The sequence below is a fragment of the Euprymna scolopes genome, chromosome 37, assembly GCF_053919585.1.
Source record: "Euprymna scolopes isolate OS-2025 chromosome 37, ASM5391958v1, whole genome shotgun sequence".
Classification (NCBI taxonomy): domain Eukaryota; kingdom Metazoa; phylum Mollusca; class Cephalopoda; order Sepiida; family Sepiolidae; genus Euprymna; species Euprymna scolopes.
The window spans coordinates 80826655-80844351 of record NC_136518.1 but is presented as its reverse complement, the minus strand read 5'-3'; the positions used below and the strand labels follow the sequence as shown (position 1 = coordinate 80844351).

Genomic DNA, 17697 nt, shown 5'->3' with positions numbered 1-17697 from the left:
ATTCCATCTTAACTCTTGTTTAATGACTATCGATCAAATTTGATGCAAATCTGAAATTTTTGCATATCAAAAAGAAGGGTCTGCCCATATTATGTTAAAAACTTTAATATACTTCAAGTAAATTGAAATTTTAAGAATATTTCATGTTGAGCACCTATTGTTAAATTTTCATAAAGGGTTTAGGCATCGTTTGCATAAAACTAAGTTTAAATAAATATAGGTCACATTACCCACCATTATGCCTAATAGCTGCGTTTCAAAATGATAATAATTCGGTAATTAGTTTTGGAGGTAAGTTATATAACTCTTTGTTATTGATAAAGATTCAAACCAAACATTTTAAAATAGATTCTCATACCTACATTATTTTTGCAATATTTTTAAAAAACGTAAATATTATATAAAACTATATTTAATAAGTATTAATTTTACGATGGATAAAATGCACACTTTATTTTTGCTTTTCTTTTGCATCTGTTTTTATTTTTCTTTTGTGTCAGTAAATTAAAAAAAAAAATTACTTTTAACGTTAAAAACCAGCTTCCTTTCATCCGCCCTTTTAACTCATAGTCGCTTTTCAGTGAGTTATTTTGACAATGTCATCATCCTGTTCTTTGTATTCATCTTCTTCCGATTTCTTAGAGATAACTTCTCTTTTGTTTCTTATTACAACAGTTTCTATTCATTTTAAAAATGTTGGCAAGAAAATGAAAAATATTAAAACAACAAATGTATCCATTGAAAATTAATTTTTCTTATATACATATGTATAAATATTTAAAAAAAAAAAAAAGCAAAAAAAAGCAAAATCTGCTGGCCACGTGTGTTGTATTGGGTGTATGCATTTATTATACAGCATCACCCATCTCCCTTGTTCCTTACTCCCTGTGCACCAAATTCTATTATCAATGTGCTTTACTGCCTCCTTTCCACTGAAGCTTCACCAACATACAGAAGAGCCGTCCAGCCGTGTCAGTGCAGAATATTAGGGCTAAGATGGCCGCTCAACAACAGGCATCTGTCAGGAACCGCAGACTGGCCCAGCAAATGGCCAACAGACCTAGTGTGATTGCTGCTCTGAAAATAAAGCGGGTAAGTATCAAATTTGTCATAATTTGATGGCTAAAATTAGTGAAGATTCTTGCTTTCTTATGGCCATAATGTTTTGAATGTCATATTTCAAGTCTCAAGTAGTCCAAAGTCATCATTTGAAAATTCTGAAACTTTTTCTTGAACTTTCTCCCTTCTCAAAGCTTAACTCCTAATTTGTGTAGTCAATTGATGTTTAGGAAAGAAACTTCTCAACACGTTTTTACATTTGAATAATTAAAATATAAGTCTATGGAACTAATAAAACCTATTTTATTAACGTTTATTTTCTGTATGTGTTGTGTTGATAAATATTACAACATTTGGCTTATATATGAATTTGTTTAAAATACATCCATTTAGTTTGCATGTAGAGCAATAAAAATTCTAACTGGACCAGTGGAACATCTTACAGAGATATATGAACACACCTAAAGTGTTTCTTTCAAAGGTTTCAGTCCAAAGTTTGATTCCGACTTGTAGGATTTCAAATCCAACCTTTTATTTAAAGTCTTCGAATATTTAGACAGTTCATTTTTTTTTTTTTATCTGACTCTGGACCCCTTCCAACAACCCCAGCTCCTCATCCCTATTTTTCTCTCTGCACATTAACTTTTAATTTTATAAAAAAATGTCATTTCAGTTCATGATATGTAAGCTTCATTGCAAGTGTTAATAAATATTAGTAATATTTTTTTAATTTTTCTTTAATGGGACTTACAGAGAAGTCTTAAACAAAGACTCGGCAAGAGTAACGTAAAATCACGCTTAAGCCTGTCAGTGATGCGTGGTCGTGGTAGTCGGAGCCGGTCTCGTGGTGGACGCTTCAGAGGGCGTGGGATAAATATTCCAATGCGTGGAATGCCTAACAGAGGTCGAGGGTCAAACTTATCAAGACAACAGAGTGCTCTTTCTCTTGGAATGGGTGGGCCTGGAAGCATGGACGATGGTAGAAATATGTCTCTCCTACAAGGACGTGGACGTGGAGGTAAATACAGCTTATAACTTCTAAGTGTCTTTGACCGTTGAAAAATAAAGTCTTTTTTTTCACCTTCTCTCTCAATCAACCCATGGCTCCCTCTACCCCCTCCTCTTTATTCACCCATCTGTCTCTGCCCCCTCATCTCTGTTCCTTCTGACTCCCACCCCTCTGTTCTGCCTCCCCCCATTTCTGTTCCTTCTACCCCTCCATCCATCCCTGTTCCCTCTGCCCCCCCCTCCTTTGATCCCCATCTCTGTTCCCTCTGGCCCCGCCCCACACATCTGTTCCTTCTGGCTCTGCCTCCAACACCTGTTACTTCTGCTCCCTCCCCCCCACCTCTGTTACTCCCCCCTGTTCATTCCGTCCTCCCTCCCACACCTCTATTCCTTCTGCTCCCCTTTTCCTGTTTCTCTTGTTTGTTTGAAATAAAGTTATTCTTAATAAATATAGTAGTTTGTTTATTACATAGAATGTGAAAACGATAGATTTTTCTTTTCTCAGGTAGAGGTTTGGGTAGATTCCGTGGACGGCAACGTTTCCGAGGTAGTCGTGGTGGTGGTGGCGGCTATATGAGGTAAGTCTGCTCCGTACACTTTCTCTTCTTTTATGCCTTTTTCTCTTTATTTTATCATCCTTTCTTTGGTGTTCATTTTATGTATGAAAACTTTGGTGTTTGCAAAGGTTCAAGATCATTTTGATTTGAACAAAAAAATGTCTTTTTATGAAGTTTACGTTTGTACAAGTTGGAACTGTTTTCTACACTGTATATTACAAATGAATATGTTTATTTTGCAGGTTCTTTTGGGGGATAAGGCTTCAATAGTAAAGTTAAAATTATTTATAAAAATATAATTAAAAAGTAAAACATTCAAGTCGATAGTAAATACTTGGTGGAAAAAGACTGTTTTATACATGTTGTATGGTTTATATTGCCATGGTTTCAACCTAAGTCCCTCCAGAGCTAAATAATTTTAATGCCTCAAAATATACGTTTAAAAACGAGATTTCATCTTGCTTAGTATAACAGAATACTCTTGGATTCAATACATAGATACTTTTTTTAGTTCTTTGTTGCGTAACAGGGAGCTGTAGATTCTTTTAGTTACATTACATTACAAATGTAATAAAATTTATATTAGAAAAATGTTAATGCAATTTTTTTTTTACAAAAATCTAAATTCTGAAGTTATTTTTAGTTGATTAAAATTAGTGCTTAAATTCTCGAATATTTTGTTTAGCAAAAATGATTTTTAATAATTTTATATTGATTTTTCAAAAATCAAACTTTTGCAGATAACCCAAATAGTCTACGTTTCTGGATGTGTCTTCAACATTTAAGCTAATACTGAGAATCGTGCTGTCGGTTATAAAATATGAATGAGCAAAAAAAAAATCAATGAGAGGACAACTATTATTAGACTGGGATAGTTTTCAGGAAGGCTGGAGAAATGTATAAATTTATAGGTTCTTAGAGCCTTTTGTAATAAACTGGTTTTTATAAATGCTTGCAGAGAAATTCTTATACTTGTAAGAATTTCCTCCTTTTTTTTTTTTTCTTGTAGACTTGTACATTTATATATGCCCCCCTCCCCCCCAGTGTTTCAGAGAAACTCCTCTTTATAATTTGTAAGCTTGTCTTACGGTGGACCATTTTATTTCTTTGACCATTTTCATCAATTCTTAGAAGTATAATTCTGTTTACCCAATAGCATTGATGTTATTTGTCTGGACATTCTTCCTTTTCTCTCAGGAAGTAACTCGGCAGTTTTGGAAGGTGACTCACAATTCTAAGTTAAAATCTAAAGGTTCTATCTAGCAGGATATTATTTGCTAAAATATCTTCAGCAACTGTGCATCTCCTTTCAATGACTAGTCACAACTAACCAATCCATGTCCATGGGGGTAGCTAATGCTACTCTCAATTATTGTCATATCTAAATAAGTACTTGCCAGTGGCATAACTTGAATAGAATGTCTGGTTGTGTAAATGTTTACGTCACAATTAAAACAAACGTCATGAACATGAATATTTAAAAGTATTTACTTGAAACATGGCTAAACACTTGATTCGGAAAAAGGTTAATATGCCATAAAACAAATTAAAATTATTTTTTCTTAAGGAATGCTTTTTATCTAAAGGTAAAAAAAAATTATACCAAGTTAAGCTTGTGAATTTAATATTTCTATGACACTTTCTCCTCTGAAGGAAAGCGGTTCAACCCGCCTAGGATGAATGGCATAAAATATTGTAAAAAAACCAAACTTTTAGTCTATATATAACTTAAATATTTTTTTTTATGTCCATATTGTTGTTCTGAATCTTTTCTTTTGTAAGAGAAGGAAAACTTATAAAATAACATCAGTTATGATAGTTCTGGGCACCTGACAACGATTCAAAATTGACTGGAGAGGCAGAACCCTTATCCCCAAATGGCTTCCGGGCCTTGATAAGTGGTGACTACCTTGTAAAAAAAAAAAAATTTTGTTGTAAAAAATATTGGCTTAAAATTCTGGGATTATTGCAGTAGATTCTTGTATTTCTTTTCTTAAATATGCAGTTTTTCTATGTGCATATTTAGAGCTAAATTTTTAAATGTTCAAATGTATTTCCACAAATATGTGTGTCAGCTGAGCTTATGGAAAATGGAATTCATTATGCACTGAATATAATATCCTAAGATTTGAGCAATCAAGCACTACATGAAATTGATATATGAGTATACACATGACCAAATATTCCAAATGTTACTCTTTGTTATCCTTACTCAAACTCCTAGTCATGGCTATCGCTTGAAATGGGTTGAACCAGCTCTCCTCCATTGGATAAGGGACAATATTGCTTTCTAACAAGCTTTAGCTTCCTCAGATGTATTTGTGATCCACTCACAAAGGCTGTAGATATTATGGCCTAACATGAGTTCAAGATCTACTGTTAGTTGAGTTCCACTTTTTCTGTTGATAGCTTTTTTTTTTTCTGAAAAATGGGTTATGGTTTCAAAACTATTGAATTGTGAGTCCAGACACATGTGATGAAATGAGTGGTTAAATACAATTTATTGAGGCCTTGGATGGGAAGGAGGGTTACCTCATGGTGTACAACTGCAAACTCCATTGTTTATATATTAATGAAGGAAATTATGAATATACTAATTGTTTCTTTAAAATTGTCTTTTCTATTTATACATTTGTTAGTTCACCGAAACTGACTGCCTCGTCTGATCAGCTAGGTCTTAAACATCATTTGAACAATTTTAATGATACAAATATATGCTGGTTGTCAGAAAAAAATACTTATTCAGTAATATATTTTTTTAAGAATTTTTAAATTTAAATCTTATGTATTTTTTTTTATAGAAAAGCCAATTGCAAGACTTTTGTAGCACTTTTAAATAACAAAAAACACTTATTTTATCAATTATAAGATACATTTTCATTTTTTTTTGATGAATTGCTTTTACTGTAAGTTTATGGTTTTAAATCAGCAGCCTCCCCCCCCCCCATATGGCATGTTTGGTAACCAAAGTTGAGCATGGTCGGTATCAGATGGATGACCATTTGGGAATACCAGTCATTATATATAGGATCTCCTTTCCTGCAAAAACTTCAAAAATTGAAACATTGTCATATCTGCATACCAGATATGTGACCGTGGACCACTTGTGAATTTCATATTCCTATGACACTTCCTCCTTTGGTGGAAGCCGTTTCAACCCACCTAGGATAAATGCTGCTGACATATATATATATATATATAAATATAAATAGCCAACATCCCAAATATTTCTCATAACAAATGCTTCGTTGCCATACTACGCATCATATAAACATAAACTAAATGGTCTGACAGCAAAAAAGATAACACAAATGTGACTTAGACGCTTAACTATTCATTTTATGATTGTCTAATAGATTTTTTATACCAATTCCAATGCAGCATGTCATTGTATAATTGTTGATACATGAATACTTGTTTGATTACTGGATTTAATTTGTGTTTACACGGTTGGAAAAATGTTTTTACAGTTTTTAAATCAACACTTTTTTGTTTTTAAAGTTATTTTTTACTATTTCTTTGATGCTTATGTCACATTTAGTAAAAAAATCTGATTTTAAGTTTAAATATTAAAATAAAACGTGGTGCAAGTCTAGAATTCAACCTAATTAAAAAAAAAAAAAAAAAAAAAATACAGGAAATTTTTTTCGTACATACTTGTCATGGAATGAAAATGTCATGTTCCAAAAATCAAATTAATCAAGTATTTTTTTTTTCTTTTTTACAAAGAAAATGAAATTTTATAACTAAGTGAAACATCTTTTTGAACTGTCATGTTTAATAATGACAACTCTCGAGATTTTAAAATCAGTCTTGTAGTGAGTATAATATCAAAAAACATAAAATTGGCTAAAAATATTTAGCATTTTTTTAGCTTATTTTATACACTTCAGATTTTCCTTTACATAGTTTTATAATTTTGTGTCATTGTCATTCATAAATGTTTTTAAGAAAGATTTTCCTCTTAAAAATTGTGGCGAGAAATACTTATGTTTTTACATTTTATATATTTAATGAAAACTTTGTTATAAATTAATATATTTTAACATAGGTTATGTTTAATTATAAACTGCATAAATTGTATTTGTAAAATTGTTACCAAGTAACACCTTTTATTGTAAGTGCACCTTATCAGAAAATTTAGTGATTGAAAAAAAAAAGGCAGGTTAGGTACAAGTACACAATTTCCACATCACAAGTACATAATGTACTTGTGATGTGGAAATTAGTATAAATTCCAAAAATTATGAAAAATGATCCAGTAGATCTGCTAGAACTATTTAAAAAAATAAAAAATAAATAGCAATGCACCATTTTCTATTTTGAAATGGCAGATTATAATTATTTTATCAAAATCATGGATTGCATTTACCTCCCCTAAGTTTTAAGAAATCTTCAACACTCAAAAAGAAGTGACAACCTCCACACCAGATATTTCAGCAGAAGGGATACGAAGAGAAGCTATTCTCTGGATATTGAGCACTTTTTATTGCCCCCTCCCCAAGTAAATAAATCAAAACAATGTTTCTTTCAATCTAAATAGCAGAGTGTCCGTGCGACAAAAAAAAAAAAATAATAAAGCGCCTGTGGCTGAGCTCAGGCATGAAACGCGAAAGAGAGGGGGGAAAGTCAAAACTTCCAGGTAAACGCTTTTACCCATACGGCCACGAGTGCTTATGACATCATGTTGCAAAATAATCATTTTAAACATAGTTTTAGTTTAATACGTTTGTGTGACTTATGAAAGCAACGCGAAATACAGACACCCCTTCCAAAAATAGTTAGGTTGACCATCGCAGAATGAATCTTTTTTTTTTTTTTTTAAATTTTCACATATTATGCATCCCAGGGTATTGCCATTTCAGATGGTACCAGTTTTGACCTATGCAGATGACAAAAAAGTTTAGCAGACATACAAATACACACACCTGCTGCGAAATCTAACATAGTCAGAGAGGGTTGCAACCTTGGTTGAAGTGAATGTCCCTAATGGAGGTCTGAACAGAGCTGAAAGATAAACAGACCAAATATCAAGGTCTCATGCATGATATGAAAAGAAACTGGAATCTTGGGAGATATCAATCATACCAGTTATTATAGGTGCCACAGGGCTTATAAAAAAAGAACCTGAAGTCCTACCTAACTAATATTCCTGGTGAACTAAGTGCAAGAGAGATCCGGACAATTGCACTTAAGGGAACAGCGAGGATACTAAAAAGAGCTCTTGGTTGGTTTCAATAAAAAACAGGGAAATGGTGGCAGCTGGTTTGACATTACAATCTTTAAAGAAAAAAATATATATATAGACGGATCCCCTTTGTATTATAAATTATTTTTCATAATTTTGGAATTTTTACTCATTTCAACATGCGACATAAGTAATTGTGTTTTTACTGAAAATGCATTTATTTGAAATATACTTCATATGTGCCAATATATTTTTTTTTTTCTTGTATGAAGTGCAAATGTTGTTTCTCTGATGTTTGCCTGGCATCATCAAATAGCTGTAGTGAAATAAAACTCTACCAGAAAATGTATTCATCACTGCTTTATTTTTCTATACAAACGAGACTGGGAGATGGTACAGCTGTTCTTCTTAATTACTCTTTCTCTCTAGCTAGTTATCCTCTATTTCTAGTCCTGACAAACTGGTTTAAAAAAAGTGTCCTCAGAAATTTTATAGATGACCACGGTTCGGTTGACTGTATCTGTCCAAAACAAGTCTCCCTCACAGATCTGTCCACCTAGAGGCTTGCAACTAGATTAGTTCAATTGGCCAACCGTATTTGGTGACCAAAGGCTTTCCAGATTCCCATACAAGATGCCCCCAGCTAACACTACATATGCAATTGTATAAAATTTGTGTTTTGTTTGGTAAATTTTATCTTTGGTGATTTCAAATGAAGTTTTGTTTACAATTAAATTATTTTTAGTTTTAATTTGTATATGGCTAAGAAAAATGTTTCTCAATCTTTACAGACTGCTTAAACAAAACTTTATGCAGTCTTTTATCTTTGTTTTTAGTTTTTAATATTTTTTAAAATTATTTAAATCAAACTTTTTATCTTAATATTTAATTACTGTATTACTGTTATATTTTATGTTTTTTTAATGGATTTGACTGCACTTTAATATATCTACAAAGTAGTAATTGCTTTCCTTTTTATTTAGCCATATTCAGTATCCTTGACCTTGTATTAAAAATGTGTTTTTAGTACATTTTAAGTAAAAAGTAATGTTAAACCAATTAACCCTTTAAAATACATTTCCTTTTGAAAGGGAAAGGAAAGATAAACAGTCAATGTGGATAAAAAAAAGTCTATTTTGCTAACAAAACTTCCAATCAGTAAAATTGTAGTGAAAGATATTTTTTGTAGTTTTAAATTGTATAAAATATGAAATTGTGTGATCACTTATGTGTTTCTTTAACTTGCATATTATTTATTACTTAATCAAAAATGCAATAGCATAAAATAAAACAAATAATTAGAAAAAAAAAATCAGTCATAATGCATTTTGTTTTTATATAATCAAGTAGAACCTTTTAATCTTTGTTGAATGAATTCTAAGTTGTGACCTTTAAATTTTTTTAAACATTTGACTTTTTTTATAGCAAGTAATTTCATGGTTTTAAAATCCTTAGCAAATCATTGTGTATTAAAAAAAATTTGGACTCTATTTGCATCTAATTATAGATTAAAGCAACATTACTTTAACAAAATTATAGTTTTATAAGAATTTGATTGAATTTTATTGTTCTTAATGTATTAAAAATTCAATTTTCTTTATAAAACAAAAATGAAAGTAAAAACTCTCAAACATTGGTACAGTTTATTTTATTAGTTAAAAACTAAATCTTCTGTATTTATACAGAGAATGACTCTTTTTTTTTTTTTTCTCATTGATGTAGCATCGGCATATTTCAACAGATTATGTAAACTGTCAGAATATAGTGAAACGCTCATCCAATGCAGCAGAAGACATTTAATAAATTGAAAGAAAAAATATTAGTTTTAATCGTGCAAAAAATGAAATCATTAAAAATAAATAATTTTAGTAAAGCTGTAATAATGAATCTATTGGGTTTGTAGATTATGCTGCAGTCGCCGGATAAAAAGTTTTCATTTTTTAATTTCACTGTGTACTTCCACAATCGCTTTAGAAGGGACAGTACTTATGCAGAGAAAGACCGTTTTTTTGTGAATGTTGTCCTTGGACTACTCCAGTAGCTTCCATAAACCACCAGAATATGGTGAAATGCTCAGGCAATTCAAATCTTAGCAGACGACAATTTAATTAATTTGAAATATGTTAGTTTTAATCGTGTACAAATGTCAATTATTAAAACTCATTTTAGGAAAGCCGTCACGATGAATTTAGCGGGTTTGTAGATTATGCTAGAGTCGCTGGAAAAAATGTTCTTTCATTTTGCCAAGAATGGAAATTAATCGGAGCATTCTAAGTTGCTGAACATATGTGAGAAAATGTATTTGAAAAGTAATGTGAATGATGGATTCGTTTGCAGGTGCGTGAATAGCTAATAAAAGCCGTCATGATGAATCAAATGAGTTTGGAGATTATGCTGCAGATGCCAGAAAAAAAAAGTCTTTAATTTTGCCAAGAATGGGAATTAATCGGGAGCAATGACAAACATATGCAATAAAAAAAAAAAAAAAAAAGTATCACGAGTGATGGATTTGCTTGAAGGTGCAAAAATTTGTTTTCTATCACATTTAAAAAATTTTTTTTTTTCTCTATAATTTCCAAATTTTAACCAGCAGTCGACATATTTTAATAGTTTATGTAAGCTGCCGGAATATGCTGGCACAACATCTATGGAAAACATGTCATTCTTCGCTAAAGTACTAAAATTTCAAAGATTTTTTTTTTCAAAATTAGTATTTTTTACATATATATTAAAAAATTAGTAAAATTCTCATTTTAAATGTCATATTGTATGTTATGCTAAGTTCTTTATTTAAATATTTTTGTAAAACATAAAATTTAGTAACTATAAATTTTAAAAAGATTTTGTAACAAATTTTAATTTGTGTTTTATGCATTTAAAAAAATTTGTATTTTTATCTGATTTAATAATTTGTTTTTATATAAACCTAAAGTTTACAAAATCAACAGTTTTGTATAAAAAAAACAAACCCCAAAATCAAACCAAAAAATATAACTACTGTGCATGTTGTTTATAATTCAACCGGAAGTACAAGGAAACCCAGTTAAACCAAATTTGTTCTTTTGGTCATTTTTTTTCTGGGGTGCTTCAAGTATAATTGGTCTTTTTTCACTATTTATAGCCTTATGAAAAAAAAAAAAAATTTTTTTTTCAAGGTTTTAGATACAATATAAGTTCAAACTCAAATATCTTATAAAAAAAAAAAAACCCCATCCACAAAGAAATTTTCAAACTTTCATTTTTTAAAAATGAAACGATGTAAATAATTTTATTTTGAACATTTACAAAATGTGTATAGCATTAGACAGAATATTAGTAACTTAATAAAAACACATAGTTGTTAACACTATATGGCACGGTTTCATTTTTAGTAAGATATTTTTGTAGGTCGAACCAACTTTATTTGGATTTTTCGATCTTGCATTATGATCTTCAAATTAATAATCTAAATAAAATTGCCTTTTTTCTGTTTTTAACAAAAAACAACAATCATTAGCCGCAGCATGTTTGTATCCCTTACAAGCACAAATTAACTTTTCAGCTCAAGTTCTTTTCTATTTTACAGGTGCTTGTTTACAATGGTGATCTTTTGAACCAACACATTTCAGGTAAAAACATTACGTACTGATGGCGAAATTAGTCTAAATTCCCCAAAAATGATTCAGTAGACGATGTGGTAGGTGTTTTTTTTTAACAAAAATGAGCCACAATTACATTCTGAAATGTGTGTGGGTTTAAAAATAATGGTGGACTCTTAATTTAAGTCACAGATTATTTCCCTTGTTTGTCACACTGAATTGGTCACAACTTTTCCACATTAAACACAAAACTTGATAATTCGATAAATTCTATTTTTATCTGTACTTATTTTTCTACTGAATTATCTTTTGAATTCATACTAATTTCGCCATGACATGCAAGTACGTGATGTTTTCACCTGAAATTTGTTGATTTAAAAGGTCACGAATGAAAACATGCACCCATATTCATTTGATTAGCCCTCGTTAATTAAAGATCAATGCAGAGCATAGTTATGATCTCTAAACCTTTTGGGTTATCGACTTGCCATTCATTTCTGTTACTTGTTACATCGGATTACAAAGCAAACGGATCTTTATTAACTCTGCTCATACCTATAGAATCGGTACTCTATTATTAAACACTACAATCCTATAGAAAGTTATTCTCATCTCGCAAAATCATAAATGTATAAAAATTTATGAAATTATTGTTGCTATATAACACAGTGACAAGATAAAAATCAAATAAAAATATAACAAAAATATATACTAGCTGACATATCTGTCCCAAAAGAGGTTTATAAAAATGTGATGCATTTAAAACAAGACACCAAAATATTTCAAATCAATCGGACATTCTGATGTGTTTAAAAAATGCAAATAGAAATTGTATGACTAAAAGTTTTAGATGCTTGTTTGGAATAATAGGAAAGTTGAAAAATTGTATTTCAACTCGATGCAATGTTATCTGTCATGTTGAAATTACTAATATTTACAAAAATTACGAAAAATGACAAATTAGTTTTATTTAAAGACTTTTTATGATAACATACCCCCCCCCCCCCCATAATGGATGTAATAATGTACTCATATTTTAATTTGGACATGACAATTAAGTAGATAACATTGTTTTTAGGTGAAATTCAATTTTTATTTTGAACAATCACTAGTTTTAAAATTTCTAAAGTTAACTCCCTTTAAGGAAATCTGCTGTTGCTAAAAATCCACTCATAAGAACATTTTTCATGTTAACTTTGAGCTCTAAAATTGGATGTTTTAAAATTGTTTTAGCAAAATATCTGATCTAGTGCTAATGTGCTTGTCACCAAATGAAATATTTCATGTCTAATGTCTTCAGATTTATGTTGAGTACTATTTATTTTTTGTATGTTTTTATTTGTGCAGCTGCAATGGTTTAACAATTTGGTTAATTGAATGCTTTTCAAATGAAGCCAACAAAAATATTTCTTTCTACATAACCGTGTTGTTGTCTGTATAGTATAAGAAATTTGTTACAGATTATAAACAAACTTCAAACATGTCTGTTTTAATCATTTTTTTTTTTTACTCTGTTTAAAGAAAAATCTGAGATGTTTAAAATTAGAATAGCTTTATTCAAAGATTTTTTTTTTTTAATATATTTTAATTTCTGGGGATTTGTTATAAAGATTTCCTTAATGTAAAACTTTATAATTTTTATTCATCTGTAAAACTAGAAGCAATATCAAATAAAAAAAATATTATCCTTTTAATTGAATTATTGGGTCTAGCTAACATTTTTTCCTGAAAATTTAAAATGAAATGAAACATGTTATTCTTTAATATCATAGAAAATTAGATTTTTTAATGAAATATTTTTTAATCTAAGACACCAAGGTTTTAATGAATAATGTGGTACACATGCAAAGAAAAATTTTGTGTGTGTGGGGGGAGGGGCATTTATACTCTTATTCTCTACATTCTCATTTTATTATCTTCAAAAACATATTGCATTCCAGAAAATATTTGTGTAATTGAAACGTGCTGTTGAAATATGTAGAGTATTACATATTGGATAAGCAAATTCTAAACATGTTAAAGTTTTAAAATTTGAAAGCATTTGAATGTATTAATATTGAATGTAATAATAAAAGAAAAAAAAAAACTCAACTATATCATGGCTGTTGCGAAACATCTCCAAACTTTTGTTTCATAATAGTTTATAAGGCACAAATAATAAGATACTGTGAATATTGCTATCTAATATGGATAGAAAATGCTCGTCATGGAAACTGGAAGATAATTCTTGTTATGGAAGGCATCGCAGGTAACTTTAGTTTTGGATTTAATATTAGATTAGAAAAATTAAAAACTACAAAACTTCTATTAATTTATTTATTGCGGACTATTATTCTCATCTTTATTGGTTGTTGTTTCACGACGTTTCGGCCAACTATTCCTCTGGCCTTCGTCAGGTGGTAACAAAACTTGTAAAACACAGAATCATCTAATTGAATATTTTATTTTAAAGTGTTGATGGACAAAACTATGAAATAATTTCACAGCGAACAATCAATTTGAGCGATCTCCCCAAAAGCGAATAATTAATGAAACAAATTATTAGAACATTTTGACAATGTAATTTATTTACTTTTTAAAGTAAATTGATTTGATAATTATTATGGCACAAAAAAAAAAATGGATTGCATGGACACTATTGGGATCTTTCAAATGAGATTTTTTTTAAGAATCTGAACTTACTGGAAGCTTCTATCAGTGTAGTAAAATGAAACCATTTAATTTTTATTTACCTTTTTTTTTCTTTTTTTTTTTGAATTATTTATGTTGAAATGCTATTGTTTTTTTTTTCTGCTGCATAGTTTTTTTTGTTGTTTTTTTTAGCAATGTTTGGGGGAGGGCACATAAATACAAAATTTCTCTAACTCAATATTTCGCCAGATTTACCTCCCTTGCCTTACTGATACTTAAAGAAAATGATTTGCCTTACAATAAAGACTTAAATGTTTTAAATTATTGCGACATGTGAAATGCTTTTAAAATGTAACGTTCAGATGTTAAAATGTACAGCTTTTTGATCAGTATTTCAGAAATAATAGCATTTTTTGTTATTGGTGTAAAAACTGGGAGGAAGAGGTGGTATGGGGAAAGAAATGATTTGGTCTAAATTCAAAAGCAGTTTCACTGATACAAGGGCATGGTTCATGGCAACAACAAAAGAAACAAAAAATACATTTGCGTGTGAGATTATTTAAACCTGTTTCACTAGAATATTACCAATTTGCTAACCTCAGGAGTCGCAGTTACCGGCCCAACCGTGATGGGGTGCCTAGACGTCCCAAACGGGGACGAGGTGGTCCTAAGAACAGGAGTAATGATGATAACAAGTATGAGGTTTTTCCTTTTAGTTGTTTCATGCATGTTGCTTGCTTCATTTGTTTTTTTTTTTTTTTTCTTTTTGATTTTTTTTTAATCACCTCCTTCATTACCCCCCCCCTTTTTTTTTTTTCTTAGTGTATAAATTGTTTAGGTTAGATTTGACGTTTATATAAATATAATGTATAAAACCTGATTGCTTTGCCTATAAAATAAATTTTTTAATCTTTACATTTCTAAAGTGATATCAGATCTTGTTGGTTTCTTGCTTCGACGAGAGTTAAACTTTTTTATTTTACTATTTTAATATTTAGTATAAAATAACGTTTAAAAATCACATAAAAAATAAATTTGGTGCATATCCCATATTAACTCGATATCGATATTAAAAGTTGATTGTGAAAGGAAAAACAAAATGTGACAAATTTTATTACGGACTTGTTAGGTTAAAAAAAGATGATACACTAAAAATTATGCACGTTCATCTATTTATTTTTGTAAACAAAAAACATTTTAACGGCGAAATGTCTCGTTTGACATTTTCTGTTTACGTTATGGTCAACACTGAAAGGACATAATTCAACACAGCCATCATCATAATGATACCAGCTATAAACTGTTTACTAATCAAGTATCTTATTTGATAAAACAAATATTGGATGAATTTACATAAATTTTGGTGTACAGTGTTGTTTTTTTTTTTTTTTTTTTTTTTTTTTTTTGATGTACATAATATTGAGATAAAACTAAAAAGTGCCAAAAAAAAAAAATCAATCCAAACACATATAAATTGCTTTGCTAACAAGTTAGCAATTGAAAGGAATTTGGAAGCCTTTAAACTATTGACTATAAATTCATTTCTGGCTTTCAAATTGTTAGCAAATCCTTATTAAAATGTGTGAAGTTTTTGAAGCTACAAATAAGTTAGCATTGCCATAACAAAATCGTTTATGATTTTATAAATTTTTTTGATTTGGTTCAATTGATAATTCAATTATCAAACAATGTCAGAATACTTAAATTTCTTACAAGCTATTAAATAGTAAAAAAAGAAAAAAAGTAAAGACTCCTGGGCAACATGGGATGGGTAGACCTAGTTTATAATAACTAAGATGCAACTTATCTTCAATTAATAGCGTACTTTAACATTGAATGTATTGTTTCAATATTAACCCCATCCATACATGACCACCTGCAAATGTCTACCAATTTAGCTGCCTCAACTCTGTATTCAAAAATTGTATCAATGTGCATTATTACTCTTTTTTTTTTTTCTGGGGATATTTGTAGTTTTCTTGTCTGGCTACAGTTAGCTTTAAATGTGTTGATTTGTTAAAAGATGAAATAAGATGCAAATTGATTGCGCTGCTCGTATTATAAACATTTCTGTTTCATCCTGCAAAGCATAATAGGTAAATAGCATATAAAACTTTAACAATTGTTCAAATCGCTTGTAAAATTAGTTTAAAACCTAATATTTCTTATTAGATAATGAGAATAAAATTTTGGTTGACTCCCAACTGTTATAGGTTTATTGGAATGCATCATCTATTTTAACCAAATTGAGGATTCATATTATTTGAATTCTTTGGAATACTGCTCTCATCTTGAGTGTAATTTGTACAATGTTTTGGTCAATGTAACCTTTGACCTTCTTCAGATGTATCTTGACAAACTTGAGGAAATCTATGCAGAATTTTAACCGTTACTTAATCTACAGGGGTAGCATGCTTGTTTTGTCAATCATGACTTGGTAGAAGTCCTAAGTATTTTGCAATTTTATTTTTGGTCGCTTGCATTGGACCCTTGACGCAGTGGATAAAGTACTTTGTTTTATTCAGTTTTAAGGATACTCTTATGGAAATTAAAGGTAAAATCCTGAATGCAATTGCAAATTATTTAGGGCTTCTCCCCAGTCATGGTTGATGGAATGAGAGCTTGCTACCTTCATGGATTCAATAAAGGTTTTCGTTAGAAATTCTTTGCAAATTCACTAATTCGTTAAGATACACCTGAAGAAGGTTGGAGATTACATCAGCTGAAATGTTGTGAAAGTAACACTCAAGATGAGAATAACGGTCTGCAGAAACAATCCTCATCTCAAAAATTCAGAACCGTTGATTGCAAATATCATGACAGCTAGCAATTAAAACATCAAATTTAGGTTGTTTAGTAGTAATCCACTTTTTAGAAGCACGGAGAAAACGGAATTCAAAATATGAGGTTAGAAAGAACGATCACGTACATATCTGTATTTTTTTTTTAAAATAAACAACCATTTATTTATTTAAAGTTTCAAATTTTCAGCTTATAAAGCCTTCATCAGGAATTTTCTTTTTAAACTATACAATATATATTTCTTTTTTCTTTTCTTACGTGCCATGATGTCGTTTGCCAGAGTTTGTTTGTCGAAGAACAGCGCTTACCACTGGACTGACAATCTCTACCTTTGACAAACAAACTCTGCTAAACGACATCATGGCACGTAAGAAAAAAAAAAAAAATATTGTTTAAAAAGAAAATTCCTGATGACGGCTTTATGAGCCGAAAATTTGAAACTTTAAATAAATAAATGTTTGTGTATTTAAAAAAAAAATGCAGATACGCACGTGGTCGTTCTTTCTAACCTCATATTTTGAATTTAAGTTCTTATTCTGATTAATGTGTTGTTAAATCTTATGAAATAATAATGAAGTATTTTGAGGCAAGGAGTACTCTTTTGTGATATGGAGAGGGGTTTATTAAATGTTTTCATTCCCATTCTTTATTGAAATTAGGTGGGGGTAAGTACTTTATAAAATTGCAGGAACTCTCTCTCTTTATTTTATTATTTATTTATTTTTTTTTTTAGGGTATATACGTAGTAGAAGTTAATGGTTTTAATACTGCCCTTAATTGCTGTGTCAATTTTCGGGAAAGGTGATAAAAATATGGTTATTATGATGGGTGAAAATGCTGAAACAATTATAAAAAGAATAAACATTTATTAAAA

The 17697-nt window shown here is 30.0% G+C and overlaps 1 protein-coding gene across 6 annotated transcripts in view; it reads left to right on the top strand.

The window, feature by feature from the left end:
• LOC145261249 (uncharacterized) overlaps positions 1 to 17697 on the top strand; it is a 95665-nt gene that overhangs the window by 36455 nt on the left and 41513 nt on the right. For 2 of the 6 annotated variants that reach the window (XM_080119637.1, XM_080119640.1), the window contains exons 4-7: positions 939 to 1092; positions 1813 to 2077; positions 2573 to 2645; positions 14624 to 14716. In XM_080119637.1, coding sequence (XP_079975763.1) covers positions 939 to 1092; positions 1813 to 2077; positions 2573 to 2645; positions 14624 to 14716 — 585 coding nt within the window. Of the gene's footprint in view, positions 1 to 938; positions 1094 to 1804; positions 2078 to 2572; positions 2646 to 14623; positions 14717 to 17697 lie in introns of all 6 variants that reach the window. The other 4 variants (XM_080119638.1, XM_080119636.1, XM_080119639.1 and 1 more) reach the window with 2 other exon arrangements.